General features: G+C 49.4%; 1 protein-coding gene across 2 annotated transcripts in view; it reads right to left on the bottom strand.

Moving 5' to 3' along the window:
- Positions 1-11,414, bottom strand: part of LOC135821299 (lateral signaling target protein 2 homolog) — a 13,660-nt gene extending 2,246 nt beyond the window's left edge. Inside the window, exons 1-7 of one of the 2 annotated variants that reach the window (XM_065334355.1) lie at positions 11,161-11,414; positions 9,000-11,073; positions 8,572-8,747; positions 6,704-6,721; positions 6,014-6,331; positions 4,937-5,000; positions 283-362 (exon numbers count right to left, since the gene is read on the bottom strand). In XM_065334355.1, the coding sequence (XP_065190427.1) occupies positions 283-362; positions 4,937-5,000; positions 6,014-6,331; positions 6,704-6,721; positions 8,572-8,747; positions 9,000-10,660 (2,317 nt within the window). In that variant the 5' untranslated portion in view covers positions 10,661-11,073; positions 11,161-11,414. Of the gene's footprint in view, positions 1-282; positions 363-4,936; positions 5,001-6,013; positions 6,332-6,703; positions 6,722-8,571; positions 8,748-8,999 lie in introns of both variants that reach the window. The other variant, XM_065334353.1, reaches the window with a different exon arrangement.
- Between the last annotated feature and the right edge of the window lie 1,665 nt (positions 11,415-13,079).

The raw sequence follows: 13,079 nt of genomic DNA, 5'->3' as shown, positions 1-13,079 counted from the left end.
GGGGACAGTTACCCCGTAACCCATTTTTCCATTTTCAAAATAACTGTCTTGCAATGTAAAATGCAACGTACGGGGGCAAACCTCTGACTTCACGCCAGACAAGTGTGCCTTTATCAGTTTATGACCCCTCTCTGCTAGTAACTATCGGCTGCATTTTCATTGAATTACCTGAAAAAAACACAAAAATCGAAAAATAAGTAGGCAGGGGGGGGGGGGGGGCGCTGTGCCCCCTACCCTTCTTTCGCTAGAGCCCTGACAGAGCATAGTCATGTTGACACTGACCTAGTCGCTGTGCCATCTCCACATCATCACTGTCATCGTCCAGCAGTGCAGCCGTGGAGCTTGCCACTGCCTCATCCAGGCTGGGGCAGGGCAGACGCAACACTCGGTCAAGGATATCTAACAGCTGTAAACTTCTTACTGTAAAAGCAGACATTTTCGCCTTTTTTCGGTGGTGTAGTATTTTCGGTATTCTCCAAAATCGGCGGTTCGGCGGAGGGAAATTTTCGGTAAAACCCGTTCTCCATGGAAGTGTACTAGTACTACATGTATACAGTACCGGTTGTCGTCCTTGTTGCTATGTTTTATAGTTTCATACAGTTGAACATCGATTATCCGACCACCTCTGGGCAGACAACTGTCAGGCGGTGTTCAGATAAGGCAAATGTTCTGGATAAGAAAAAAACTGTCACTTTCAGTGGTTATTACTAGCCGCACGACCTTTTTACTTTTTACTTTTCAAAATTTTCGTATTTTTTGAATGGCTCACTACATGCACAGTGCGTACTCTACGGCACGTGCGCCCAAAAAAACTGTTACGGATAATCGAATGGTCGGATAGTCGATGGTCGGATAATCGATGTTCAACTGTAGTACTACTGTAAAACCAGACATGTTCTGTAACTTCGGTGCCGACAAGTTTGATACGTTACAACGATTTGCTTATCATTACGGCATATGGCTGGGTCGGATACTCTTCGAGGAAACTAAGTGCTCCGTTGAATAATGCTACTTCTGTTGAGTAACGAAAAGGATTCCGTACGCCAGACACAACGGACAACGGGCATGCGTAGGACACTTCTATGCACACATTACCAGAACTGCTCGCCACGAGCTCTAACCATGACCTTCTTAGGGCGCGTTCAGACTACCGATAAAAAGTGACGGAATGGAAAAGTTGCCAAGGTGATTTGATCACGTGACGTTACTGGCAAGTTACCGGCGGAAAAGTTTTACTGCCGCGGCTGCTGCGGCAGTAAAAATGTCCGGCAGTAAAAAAGTGCTCCGGCTGCATGCGCGCTGGGAAAAAAGGGAAAATCCCTTGTCAGTGCCACGGTGAGAGCTGAAAACTTCACGGTAGCGTTAGTTTGATATCGGTAGTGTGAATGTCCTTCACGGTTTATCGGCATTCACGGTTTAACGGGATTCACGGTAGTCTGAACGCGCCCTTATAGAACTCATTGCTCACAGTTGCGCCCTTATAGAACTCATTGCTGATAGAACTCATTGTTCACAGTTGCGCCCTTATAGAACTCATTGCTCACAGTTGCGCCCTTATAGAACTCATTGCTCACAGTTGCGCCCTTATTGAACTCATTGCTCACAGTTGCGCCCTTATAGAACTCATTGCTCACAGTTGCGCCCTTATAGAACTCAATGCTCACAGTTGCGCCCTTATAGAACTCATTGCTCACAGTTGCGCCCTTATAGAACTCATTGCTCACAGTTGCGCCCTTCACGGCTGTTTTTTGTGCGATTTCACACCACTTTACAATATGGCCGCCGAAAGTCTCGATTGGGCTTCAATGGCAAGAAAATTTGAATTTTCAAATCGCCAAAACCCAAGTAGGCCATGGTTTCCCGTGGATTTTGGTGACTGGTTAGCCCGGACAGCCTTGGGAACACGCTGATCACGTGCGTCTTGTTTCAAGCTTTCCGCTCGTACCTCACATGCCTGCCTTTCCTTCAAGAAACATTTGTTCAGCGTCGTGCAACTTTCGCTTCACTCTGAAGTACTCCTTGTGTCATCGCTGTCAAACTCGGCCCCGAGAAGTCTTTCCTGGATTTTTCCCAGGCTAGATGGCAATTTTCCCAGGTAGAGGACTATCCTCTGGTTGTCTTCCCTGAGTATCGTTGTTGTTCGCGCATGAACTTCTAAGTTCGCGAGGCGGGTCAGGAACCTGTTTTCTCTTGATTCGGAAGACAAATGGCGTGGCTCTTTAGTTGCTGTTGAGTCTAGAAGGCTGCTTCCTGCTGTAAATTGCTTAGTTGGCATGTGGGATAGTGTAGAAGAAGACAGCAGCCGGCCAAGTGAGCTGGAAATTGTGATATCTCTCCTATTGTGCGTTGAACGAGTACGAAATGTCCAATTTGAATATTGTACACGCGCGCACGCCAAGCAGAGGCCGATAATCACAGGGACGGTCGATCTCTGGACTACCAGGAGTAGTTTTGAGCAAGTTTGAAGCGGAGAGACAGCTAACTGGGCAGGCCAGGACGCCTTTCCACCCTTCTTCTCTCTCAAATTACCTAAAAGTCGAGTATCTCGCTCGAGCGTTTTCAAAACATTTCTCTTGGATTCGCTTCCCAAATCGTAAAACCACGCGAGTAGCGACATGAGTTTCTTCCAAAAACGCAAACTCATCCCGTATTTGCACGATTCGTACAATTTTACATAAATCGCACCGAACGACGCCATATTTATAAGTGGCTGTGCTGGAACAGCCGTGCCTTATAGAACTCATTGCTCACAGTTGCGCCCTTATAGAACTCATTGCTCACAGTTGCGCCCTTATAGAACTCATTGCTCACAGTTGCGCCCTTATAGAACTCATTGCTCACAGTTGCGCCCTTATAAGAACTCATTGCTCACAGTTGCGCCCTTATAGAACTCATTGCTCACAGTTGCGCCCTTATAAGAACTCATTGCTCACAGTTGCGCCCTTATAGAACTCATTGCTCACAGTTGCGCCCTTATAGAACTCATTGCCCACAGTTGCGCCCTTATAGAACTCATTGCTCACAGTTGCGCCCTTATAGAACTCATTGCTCACAGTTGCGCCCTTATAGAACTCATTGCTCACAGTTGCGCCCTTATAAGAACTCATTGCTCACAGTTGCGCCCTTATAGAACTCATTGCTCACAGTTGCGCCCTTATAGAACTCATTGCTCACAGTTGCGCCCTTATAAGAACTCATTGCTCACAGTTGCGCCCTTATAGAACTCATTGCTCACAGTTGCGCCCTTATAGAACTCATTGCTTACAGTTGCGCCCTTATAGAACTCATTGCTCACAGTTGCGCCCTTATAAGAACTCATTGCTCACAGTTGCGCCCTTATAGAACTCATTGCTCACAGTTGCGCCCTTATAGAACTCATTGCTCACAGTTGCGCCCTTATAGAACTCATTGCTCACAGTTGCGCCCTTATAAGAACTCATTGCTCACAGTTGCGCCCTTATAGAACTCATTGCTCACAGTTGCGCCCTTATAGAACTCATTGCTCACAGTTGCGCCAAGAGTCCATAACCCCCCAGAGTGTGCAACTCGTGATCCTTCTCAGCACAAATCAGTGCCGCAACGAAATCCAAACTTCATACGTCATGTAGTGAGTAGCTATGACGAAATGGGAAGTTTGGCCCGGACCTACTTCGCCCGTTTGCCCAATTTGGGGTCTTTCTTTACGAATCCACGGCCAGGTATTGTACGTAACACGCCTGGAAAGGCTCAAGTACACAAAGAATTATTTTAGAGTTGTCGAACAGTTTTCTCTTTTGAGTGTCTCTCCGATAAGAGAAGAACAATGGCCACTGTTGAACCTACAGCAAAGCGCTCCCCATTGTCGCCGGAGTGCAGTGTCTCTGTGGACGATATTCGTCAGTTTTTGCTCGATCTGGGCTCCTCATTTTCTTCTCTCGATTGTCGAGTGTTGGAAATCGATCGGGTCTTCATGCCGTGTGCCAAGAGCTATTTCCATCAAATCTTGTAAATCTATATCCATGCCTATTCTTGCTATCCCGGAGTCACGAACTCTCCCAATACAAGCTTTTCAGACAACGAGCAGAGAAACTCTCTTCAAATAAAAAAATTCTGTGACTGTGAAATCAAAGCCGTTCTGCTGACACTGCATAGCCCGTGGAGCAAACGTTTTACGTGACACTTCCGTACCCGTGGCTTGCTTCAATACAACCTTCAACTTACTTGGAACCCCCGGCGGATGTACCAGATATGCACATGGCCCCATCCACCCATGCTTGCCCGGGGACCGGATGACGCAATGTTTGGATTTCGTTGCGCCAGACCCCAACCTGGAGTTGCACACTCTGGGGGGTTATGGACTCTTGGTTGCGCCCTTATAGAACTCATTGCTCACAGTTGCGCCCTTATAGAACTCATTGCTCACAGTTGCGCCCTTATAGAACTCATTGCTCACAGTTGCGCCCTTATAGAACTCATTGCTCAGAGTGGTAAGTTCACTGGACTGGACTTGTCAATAATTAGTACTTGTCAATAATTAGTACTTGTCAATAATTAGTACTTGTCAATAATTAGTACTTGTCAATAATTAGTACTTGTCAATAATTAGTATCTGACATTGCCATTCACCTGTGTTATACACTTGCCTTTCATCATTCAAGGGTGTTTTTTTCCGCCCAATCCTTTCTCCCAGAAGCAAACGCTGGGTTTCTGTACACCGTGCAACCAGCGGCGGATCCAGAGATTTCTAAGGGGGGGGGGGGGGGGGGTTCCAGTATAGTCACAACTGAATAGCTGCTACATGTACATGGACCTACATATGGTTGCCAGTAGTACATTTACGGAATTTAGGGGGTTCCCCTGGAACCCTCCTGGATGCGCCCCTGTGTAACTATTCAGCGTGATTAGCATGAATAACAGCAATAATAACAGAGAAACAACACGCAATGGGGTAGGATACTTCATCCGGTGTCGTTGCCGTCTCTGGAACTTCTTAGCCAGCTGCAGGAACAGCTGGCGGGTGGCTGCAGGAAGAGAGCGGCACGATCGTAAGCAACACACACACACACAATACACACACAAACACACACAGGCACACACACGCACACACGTGGAAGAGTTAAAAATAACAACAGGAACTGGTAGGGATTCTACTTCCAGGCACAGTCAGACCTCACTTAACCGCACACATCCGTTTCCCATAATAATATCCAGATAAAAGAGGACCGGATAAGCGAGGTCTGACTGCACAAGTGCATACGAAGAGCTGAGATGCAAAACCCGACAAGAGCCAAATGAGAAAATCAGATTCTCAGATGCTCCGAGTTACGCACAATGCTCGGTCTCAACCTGCCCGGATTACTATTATTATTATTTTTAATTCGACACAATCCCTTCCTCAAGGTGTGCAGACTACACTGTAGCTACTTTATTCCTGAACTGATGGGTCTGGACCGATTTTATTTAATTAAAGCGAGGGTTCCTGGTTCGAGTCCTGGTGGTGACAGTCAATTTTTCCTTCAGTCTTTTCTCGGTTGCATCTTTCCCCCAAACCAGTGAAAATTATTTTTGGAAGAATTTTTGTCGCCGAGCCGAGAGACCGTTTTCGGGTAATGGTGTATAACTGTGGAACACAATACCTACGTAAGAAAAAAAACAAAGAAAGAAAGAGGAGAAAAGACACTGACGAATGTCTATCTGTAGAGTCTACAGCTATCCATTCGTCAGTGCCCAGGATTAAATTTAAAGGAAAGGATCAACATGTTACGTGTTATCAGTAGTTTGTGTGCAACACTGACAGCTATAAGCAAGATGTTATTTATCATCAGGTCGTTGAGTGTCAGTATCACATGAGTCAGTATTGTGCTAGCTATTGCACCTTCTGACTACACAACATCTTACAACATTTTACTTATAACTGTTAATGTTGGACACAAACTACGGATAACATGTCACATTTCGGTCCTTTCGTTTAGATTTAGTTGCATGATCATACATTACAATACGGAACATAATATAGCCCATTCGCAGTACGTACATTCTTTCATATTTCCCGAGAGCAGGCGATCGCGGAACTTCTCGGCGCTGATGGTGGCCTGGCGATGCAGAGTGTTGCCACGGGAACGGCGCCGCTCCTTGGGCACCTGCTCCGGCCGAGCGTCCTCGGACTCGTCCGGTGTGACACGGGCGCCGGCATTGTCCGGAGAGGGAGTGGTGGTTGCCGAGTGGCTGGATGTCGGTTGCTGCTGGTGGTCGGGCGAGGTGTCATTCCGAATCATGTACGGTACGGGTTTACGCGTGGAGTCGCGTCGATGTGGTGATACAGTGTTGCTTGGAGCTAACAGGATGTGAGTGTCTAGAAGGGGAGAGGGATGGGGAGGGGGAGGGGGGGGGGCAGAAGAAGAATGTGAGAGTATGTTCGCACTGGAGTGAGTTCAATACTTACACACGCAGCATGACCTACCCTACGTGTAGGTAGATACGTGAAACCTGACTCAACGCGAGCCAGGGCTACGTGCACACACCGTGTCCACGGATGCATGTTCGCAAGCACACACAAACACACACACACACACACACACACACACACACACACACACACACCCAAGGGCGCACATGCTAGGAATTACTCATGCACCACAAACACTACACAACAGCAGTGATATTTAGCCAAGAGTACAACAATTTTTTTCAATTCCCAGAGAGTGGCACATAGCGTGATGCATACCTTCAGTCTCTGCTTCCTCTGCATGCCATCAGTGTGTGACGGGAAGTGAGCGTAGAGGAAAAAAAATGAAACATACACACATGCATTTACCCACCGACACACACACGCGCACACACGCACATGCACACAAAAAATTCACAGCCAAACACACACACACACACACACACGCACACACACACACACACACACACACACACACACACACACACACACACAAACCAAGCACACGTATACGCGCACACATATAAGCACACGCATGACGAAACAAATTTCATCAGGCATACAGAATAACGTCCAGGGACAATACCGGAATCACACATTTCTTCAGTGCTGTAATGGGTATTCAGTTGTCCCTCTCTACTCCGGCCCCCTTTTGACACGGTGTTTTCTGCTTGACAAACAAGGGGGCTGGATTACCAAATCCTGCCCTCCAAATCAGCCTCTCCCAATTACAGCATCACTGAAGTCAACTGCATGTCTATACAGTGTATTGCACATTTAGGATACCGGTAATGATTATTATCATTATTTTTTTTGTTCTCTACAAAATCCACATATCTCCAGACACAAATAATGGAGTGTGGTGGTGGAGCCCATTAAGCTCCACCGACCAGAGGTCTCGGCTTCATAGCTCCATGGACGCACCAAATCAGACATCATGCCAGCATACAAGTGCATGATTGTACTGTAAACTGCCCAATGTTTGCGTCACTAAATTTGATGATCTGCTATATACTGTATGTCAAGAATTTAAAAAATATATTCTCCGCGTGTTTATTTTCGGATATTTTTGGCCTGGGCATTTCGGCCTAAAATTTGTGTGCGGCCGAAATTGTGTTTTGCAAGGTTTAGTGTGACAGTGTATACAGGCAGCAGCAGTACAGGTTGAATTTGTTTTAGCCCTGGGAGGCCGAAATTGGAGCGCGTCGAACATTTGTACTTGGTCCGGCTCATCGCAATTGTCGCTTATCTCACACGCACGTGTTGACAGGTAAAACCCAGTCCAATCGCGATATCTAACTTACTTTTGCTTGGGAGGTTGTGATGGCAAGATCAAAGGAGGCACCAAAGAAAAAACTCGGATCGCAACTAGCGCTTTGAATCGCGATGTGTTCGACTTTTTTGGGAAGTGGGAATCTGGCCATTCACTGATTGTGTTGACAAAAGCCAAGCCAAGCGAACCGAAGACCAGAACTGTGGCAACTGACATCCTGGAGAGTGTGACAGGCACGCTTGCACGGCAGAGGAGTAGGAGCGTCATGCTGAAGAAGAAGAAAGGTGCTTTCGATGGATGCCAGGGACGTTTTGGTTGTTCCTTAGTTGTGAGCTATGGCAGCTGTCTGGAGAGGCCTGTATGCCTCATTCCAAGGCTTTGTTGAAACACACTGTAGTGACACGCAGGTCACACTGCCCAGGTTCCTTCAAGCACCGGGAACCACCGAAGTGACAGCCACGACTGTTCCTTTCCCATTTCTGTCTTATGTCAGGCTGAGAAAGCAAGAGATACTCTTCGCCAGCATCTAGACACCAGCAAATGTCAGCTCAAGTATTACGAGTAATGCAGAGTAGAATGAACTCTGGACCTGTAAAAGCGTGAGTGCAAGAACGCACTTCCTGGCTGATTTATTTTTATACATTTGCTTGTAACCTTGCTTCCCGGGCCCTTCTTCGACTCGCTTCACCAGATTCCATTGCTGAAATTTTTTCCTTGTGGCGGAGAGTATTCATGTATCAACCCTACAGCCTCCCATTATAATGGAACTCCCTTCAATTTAGACTACGTCTTTGGGAAATCCTCAAATATATAAAATAATAATGTATCATGCTTGCTCACTATGTCTATTGAAAACTTCATCCCAATCACTCACCATTCTCCAGCAGTGACATGAAGTCACGGTTGTGCCGCAGCTCGTCCAGGAACTCGGCGTTCTGCAGCATCATGGCAATGCGCTCGTCCTCCTGCAGCTGCTGCTGGCTGGTGGAGGTAACCAGCGAGAGTAGCACACCGTCCTCGGTCATGGCCGTGCCTGCATGCGTGATCGGGCTGCAGTAGTGCGAGACAGGGGGATACAATTGGCAGAGGGACAATGAGCAGAGGGACAATGAGCAGAGGGACAGTGAGCAGGGGGACAATGAGCAGAGGGACAACAAGCACATGGACAATGAACAGAGGAACAATGAGCACAGGGACAATGAACCGCGGGACAATGAGTAGAGGGACGGTCAGAAATTCAGAATTGATCTTTATACTGGGTCCCTTTCACCTGACGCCCACCTATATCCTGTAGCCACTTACCTTGTTCCAGCTGGTAGCAGGCCTCTGCGCACACTATCACTGCGAGAGCGGCGCTGCGCAGAGCTAGCTTGGTTGCGCGACTGTGACTGCATGTTGCCGCCAGCCGTGCTCGCCGCCGACCCCGATGATGTCGTCGTCGTTGTTCTGCGCTCGGCAGAGCCACGACGTCGTCCCGCTGCCGATGATGATGATGTCACCGATGACATTGTCGGTGGCGGGGCTTGGTGCTGAGCGTCGTCGGCCAGCAGCTCTGCCAGGTTGTAGTGGTGCGGGCGGTGCTCGTGCTGCGACGAACGGCGCTCGGCGTGGGAATTGCGATGAGAACGACGCTGCTGTTGTTGCTGCTGTTGAGTGTCATTGAAGTGTCGTCGAGACGTGCCCCCGTCCAAGTGACGCACATCCTCCCGATGATGGTGATGCGATTGCCGTGACGATGACACGGCGGTCGACGACGTTGTGGGATCGGGCTCGGCGAGGCGCAGGAAGTCCTTGGGCAGGGGACCGACCAGCGGTGCCACAAGTCCGCTCGTGGACGTTCGGGCCGTGGCCACGCGCATGTGCGGCACCTGCGAGGTCGACTGCTCACGACCCTCCAGTGTCTGCGCGGGCGGAACCAGCTGCCGCGAGCGCACGTCCTTCGGCGGGAGAGGCGGTGGAGACGGCGACCGCGTTTCCCAATCCGACGTGGCCGACGACGGGAGATCTGGTGCCATGACGATGTCGGACGATCGCCGGCTTCGGCTGGCGTGCAGGGCTTGCCGTTCGGCCTGGCGCGCCTCCGCCAGCATCTCCTCCAGCTCTTGACGCGCCCGCGTGGCCGCCTCGAGTGTTTCGCTCGTTGCCGGCGTCGTGCTACTGGCCTGCTGCCGTCGGTGCTGCATGGTCGGAGACTGTCCTTGGCTGAACAGTGACGATGACTGCGCCGTGGAGAAGCCAGCGTCTAGGCCGTCTGTTGCGTCCCCTGTACCAGCGCTGCTAACGCCCCCGCCACTACCACTGTTCGTTGACATAGAGCACAGATGGTCGATGGTTGCCTCCACAGCGCCATCATTTGCACGCAGCACCGCCTCGATGATCTCTCCGTCGATCGTTGGGAACATCTCCTGGAAGTCGCGCATGGCGCTTTCAAACTCCAGCATCGGCTGCTGTTGCTGCCGTGGCTGCCCGCCTGAAGGATTGCTGCGCGCGTTTCGGCCACTACCTGTCTGCTGGTCAGGCGTTCCATGGTGCTGTGGCTGTTGCCTATGATGCTGCTGCTGCTGCTGCTGATGATGATGACTTTCTACAGTGTTATCCCGGCCAGCTGATCTGCTACCGTGCTGCCTGTGTGCAATCGACGCGTACGGAGGCGCTGGGTCCGACCTGCTCGGAGCTCCGCCAGCGTGTCGATGCGGCCGCGACGCGTCCGCTTCGAACTGGTCGTCCAGGCTCGGCGCTCCTTCCATCTGCATTTGACGACGACTCGTTCCGCCACCGACGGCACTTGTAGCGTCGTTCTGACTCTGAGCCCCTGGAGGCAGATGCTGCTGCGGTGACCTTACCGAGCGAGTGCGGTACTGGATCGTGCCCGACGGATCGCTACCGACCATGTACGTTCGATGCTGCGAGTTGGATCCAGTTCCGCTGGATGCCGTCCAGTCATCGCCACCATTCTCCAACATTTCACCGCCAACGAAAGCAAGCACAATGGAGTAGCCGCGGCGTGTCCACAGCCAAACCACGGGAGGGGAATAACAAGCGATGTCAACGTCGTTCCCTGCTGCCGCGTGCACGGTGTCGCACGGACAATGCACTTACGCACGCAAACAGCGCGTTCTTCTCCACGTATACAGCACACTCAGCATGCAGTGCAGGGCCTCAGCTCACGCACACAAAATAAAGCAAACACGCGACGGGAGAGCAAGGATTTCGGTGCGTACACGACCGGTTCCCCGCAGTCGATCTTGGTCACGCTGCAGCTGCGCTGACTCCTCGTTCACAACTAGGTACAATGCCGCGGAATCCAGGCACTCACCTGGTGGTAGTTCTAACGAGCATCGATTCAGTCTCTAGCGCCGCCACTTGCAGGAGTTGGCTGAACACCGAAACAAAAGTTTATTAGCTTCGTGCCGTTCTAATTTCACGTCTGAAAGAAGCAAGCAGAGCGAGCAGCAACTTCAACTTGACGAAAGCGAGTGCGAGTGACGACTTCAGTCAGTTCAGATCTACTTTGCTCTTGCGTGCGAGCTGGTGCGGTACCGTACCAGACACACTCTCAAAATACTTCAGTCAAATGACTACAATGCGCTCACTGCACTACAAAACTTCAAAAGCCAAGGGAAAAGGAAAGAAGTCATGACTTCATTTCAGCAGATCTCTAATCACTACGATCGAGTAGATCTACGAGTGGATCTACGAGTGGATCTACGACTGCCTCTACAGTATCACCATGATCACAGCTGACACCATGTACCAGTCCACAAAGACTAAAACTTGTAAAAAAGACTGTGCAGACAGTCGATCGACAGACAGACTGTCAGCGTGTCAGAGCAGTCGAGTCGTGAAGTCTACGTACATTCTTGTGCATCTCCCCTGTCCTTTGGCTTCCGCAGCTCAGCAGCCGGCCAGGCGCATGCATGCACCGGAGACCATGTAGACATACATGCTGTACATGTACCGCATGACTGACGTTCTTTTTTTGTGCTCCACATTATGTGTACAATGATTTAAATACCACAGACAGAATGTCTGCATGATGCTAAAATACCATGCTGTACAGTCTGTAGTCTTGCATGCGACCACCGACGACGACGGGCCGTCCGTTGTATGATAATCTGGACGACTGGAGTCGTGGAGATGGAAACGCGCGCATGATACCGTACACTGAACATCTTGCAGAATCCACCAGTAGTATTGCCATTTTATCACTCCCGTAGTATTTACTCCCATAGAGTTTTGCCATACCTAAGCAGTCAAAATTATATTCCTGCATATTTCACTCCTTAAGGGCTGTATTGACTGCTTATATTTGACTCCTTTTTAGGGATTGAACACATGCTTTGACTATGGTGATAAATCTAATAATATTGACTTTATACTTGGTCAGTATAGGAAATAAAAACCTCGTAAAATTCCAATATTGACCTCGTAGTCGTACTCAGTCAATATTAGATTCGTACATGGTCATTATACTGTACGTAACAATACAATCATTTACCGGTATGCCGGTCTGCGAAGACTTCAAGTCAATGGTCAATCACTCACCGGTGCTCGTGGCATGCAGTGAGTGTACAGTGTACAGTGTATGTGCAACACTGATGAGCAAAAGCAAAGCAAAGACAACACAACGAAAAACAAGCACCATGCAACATATCTATTCAATAATATGCGCTTCCGCCACTACAATGTGTAGTGCACTGCGAACCAACACTGGGGTAACCATGCCTGTTGCGCGAGCCACGCCGCGCCGACACAAAATGCAAGATCTCAACAATGCAAATGAAATTCGGCAACGGACGAATGACATGACCACTTAGTAGTAATAGTATGGCTCGTTATGCAGTTCTCATCTCAGATTGCATACTATCAATACCCTTATACATGATGTAACGAACCTAGAAGAGGCGGCACGGCTAAAACCTCCGGAGGCGGAGAGTCTAAGGAGGGTCTATTAGTATTATACAATTTACATGTAGGCAGGTGTCACCAGGTCACCATGCAGACTTCATGAATCATGTCCATGGACACTACAAAAAATGCTGGGCTGAGCAGATAAGATTCCCTACACGACTCGCGAGCTGCATAATCCTGCTGAGACCGACTGTAAAGGCTGTACGAGACTACGAGTGCTGGCTGCCGGCTGTACTGCCTTGTACTTGTAGTACTTGTAGGCGTACCGGTAGTGACTAGTGAAGAGGCTGTGGACCGCCTTGTCTGCACAGTGCTCAGCAGACGACAATAAGCTGGGCAGTGTCCGTGGGCATCGGTCGGCGAACCTGCGCTGCACTGACTGACCTGTCTGTTTCAACTAAGTTACTTTCAGACAGCAGAGTGCCTCTATGGACACTGCATGCGAGTGCGAGTCGACACTCGACAGAGTTC

Source organism: Sycon ciliatum, chromosome 7 (genome assembly GCF_964019385.1).
Source record: "Sycon ciliatum chromosome 7, ocSycCili1.1, whole genome shotgun sequence".
Taxonomy (NCBI): domain Eukaryota; kingdom Metazoa; phylum Porifera; class Calcarea; order Leucosolenida; family Sycettidae; genus Sycon; species Sycon ciliatum.
The sequence above is the reverse complement of the archived record's forward strand: the minus strand, read 5'-3'. Positions and strand labels throughout refer to the sequence as shown.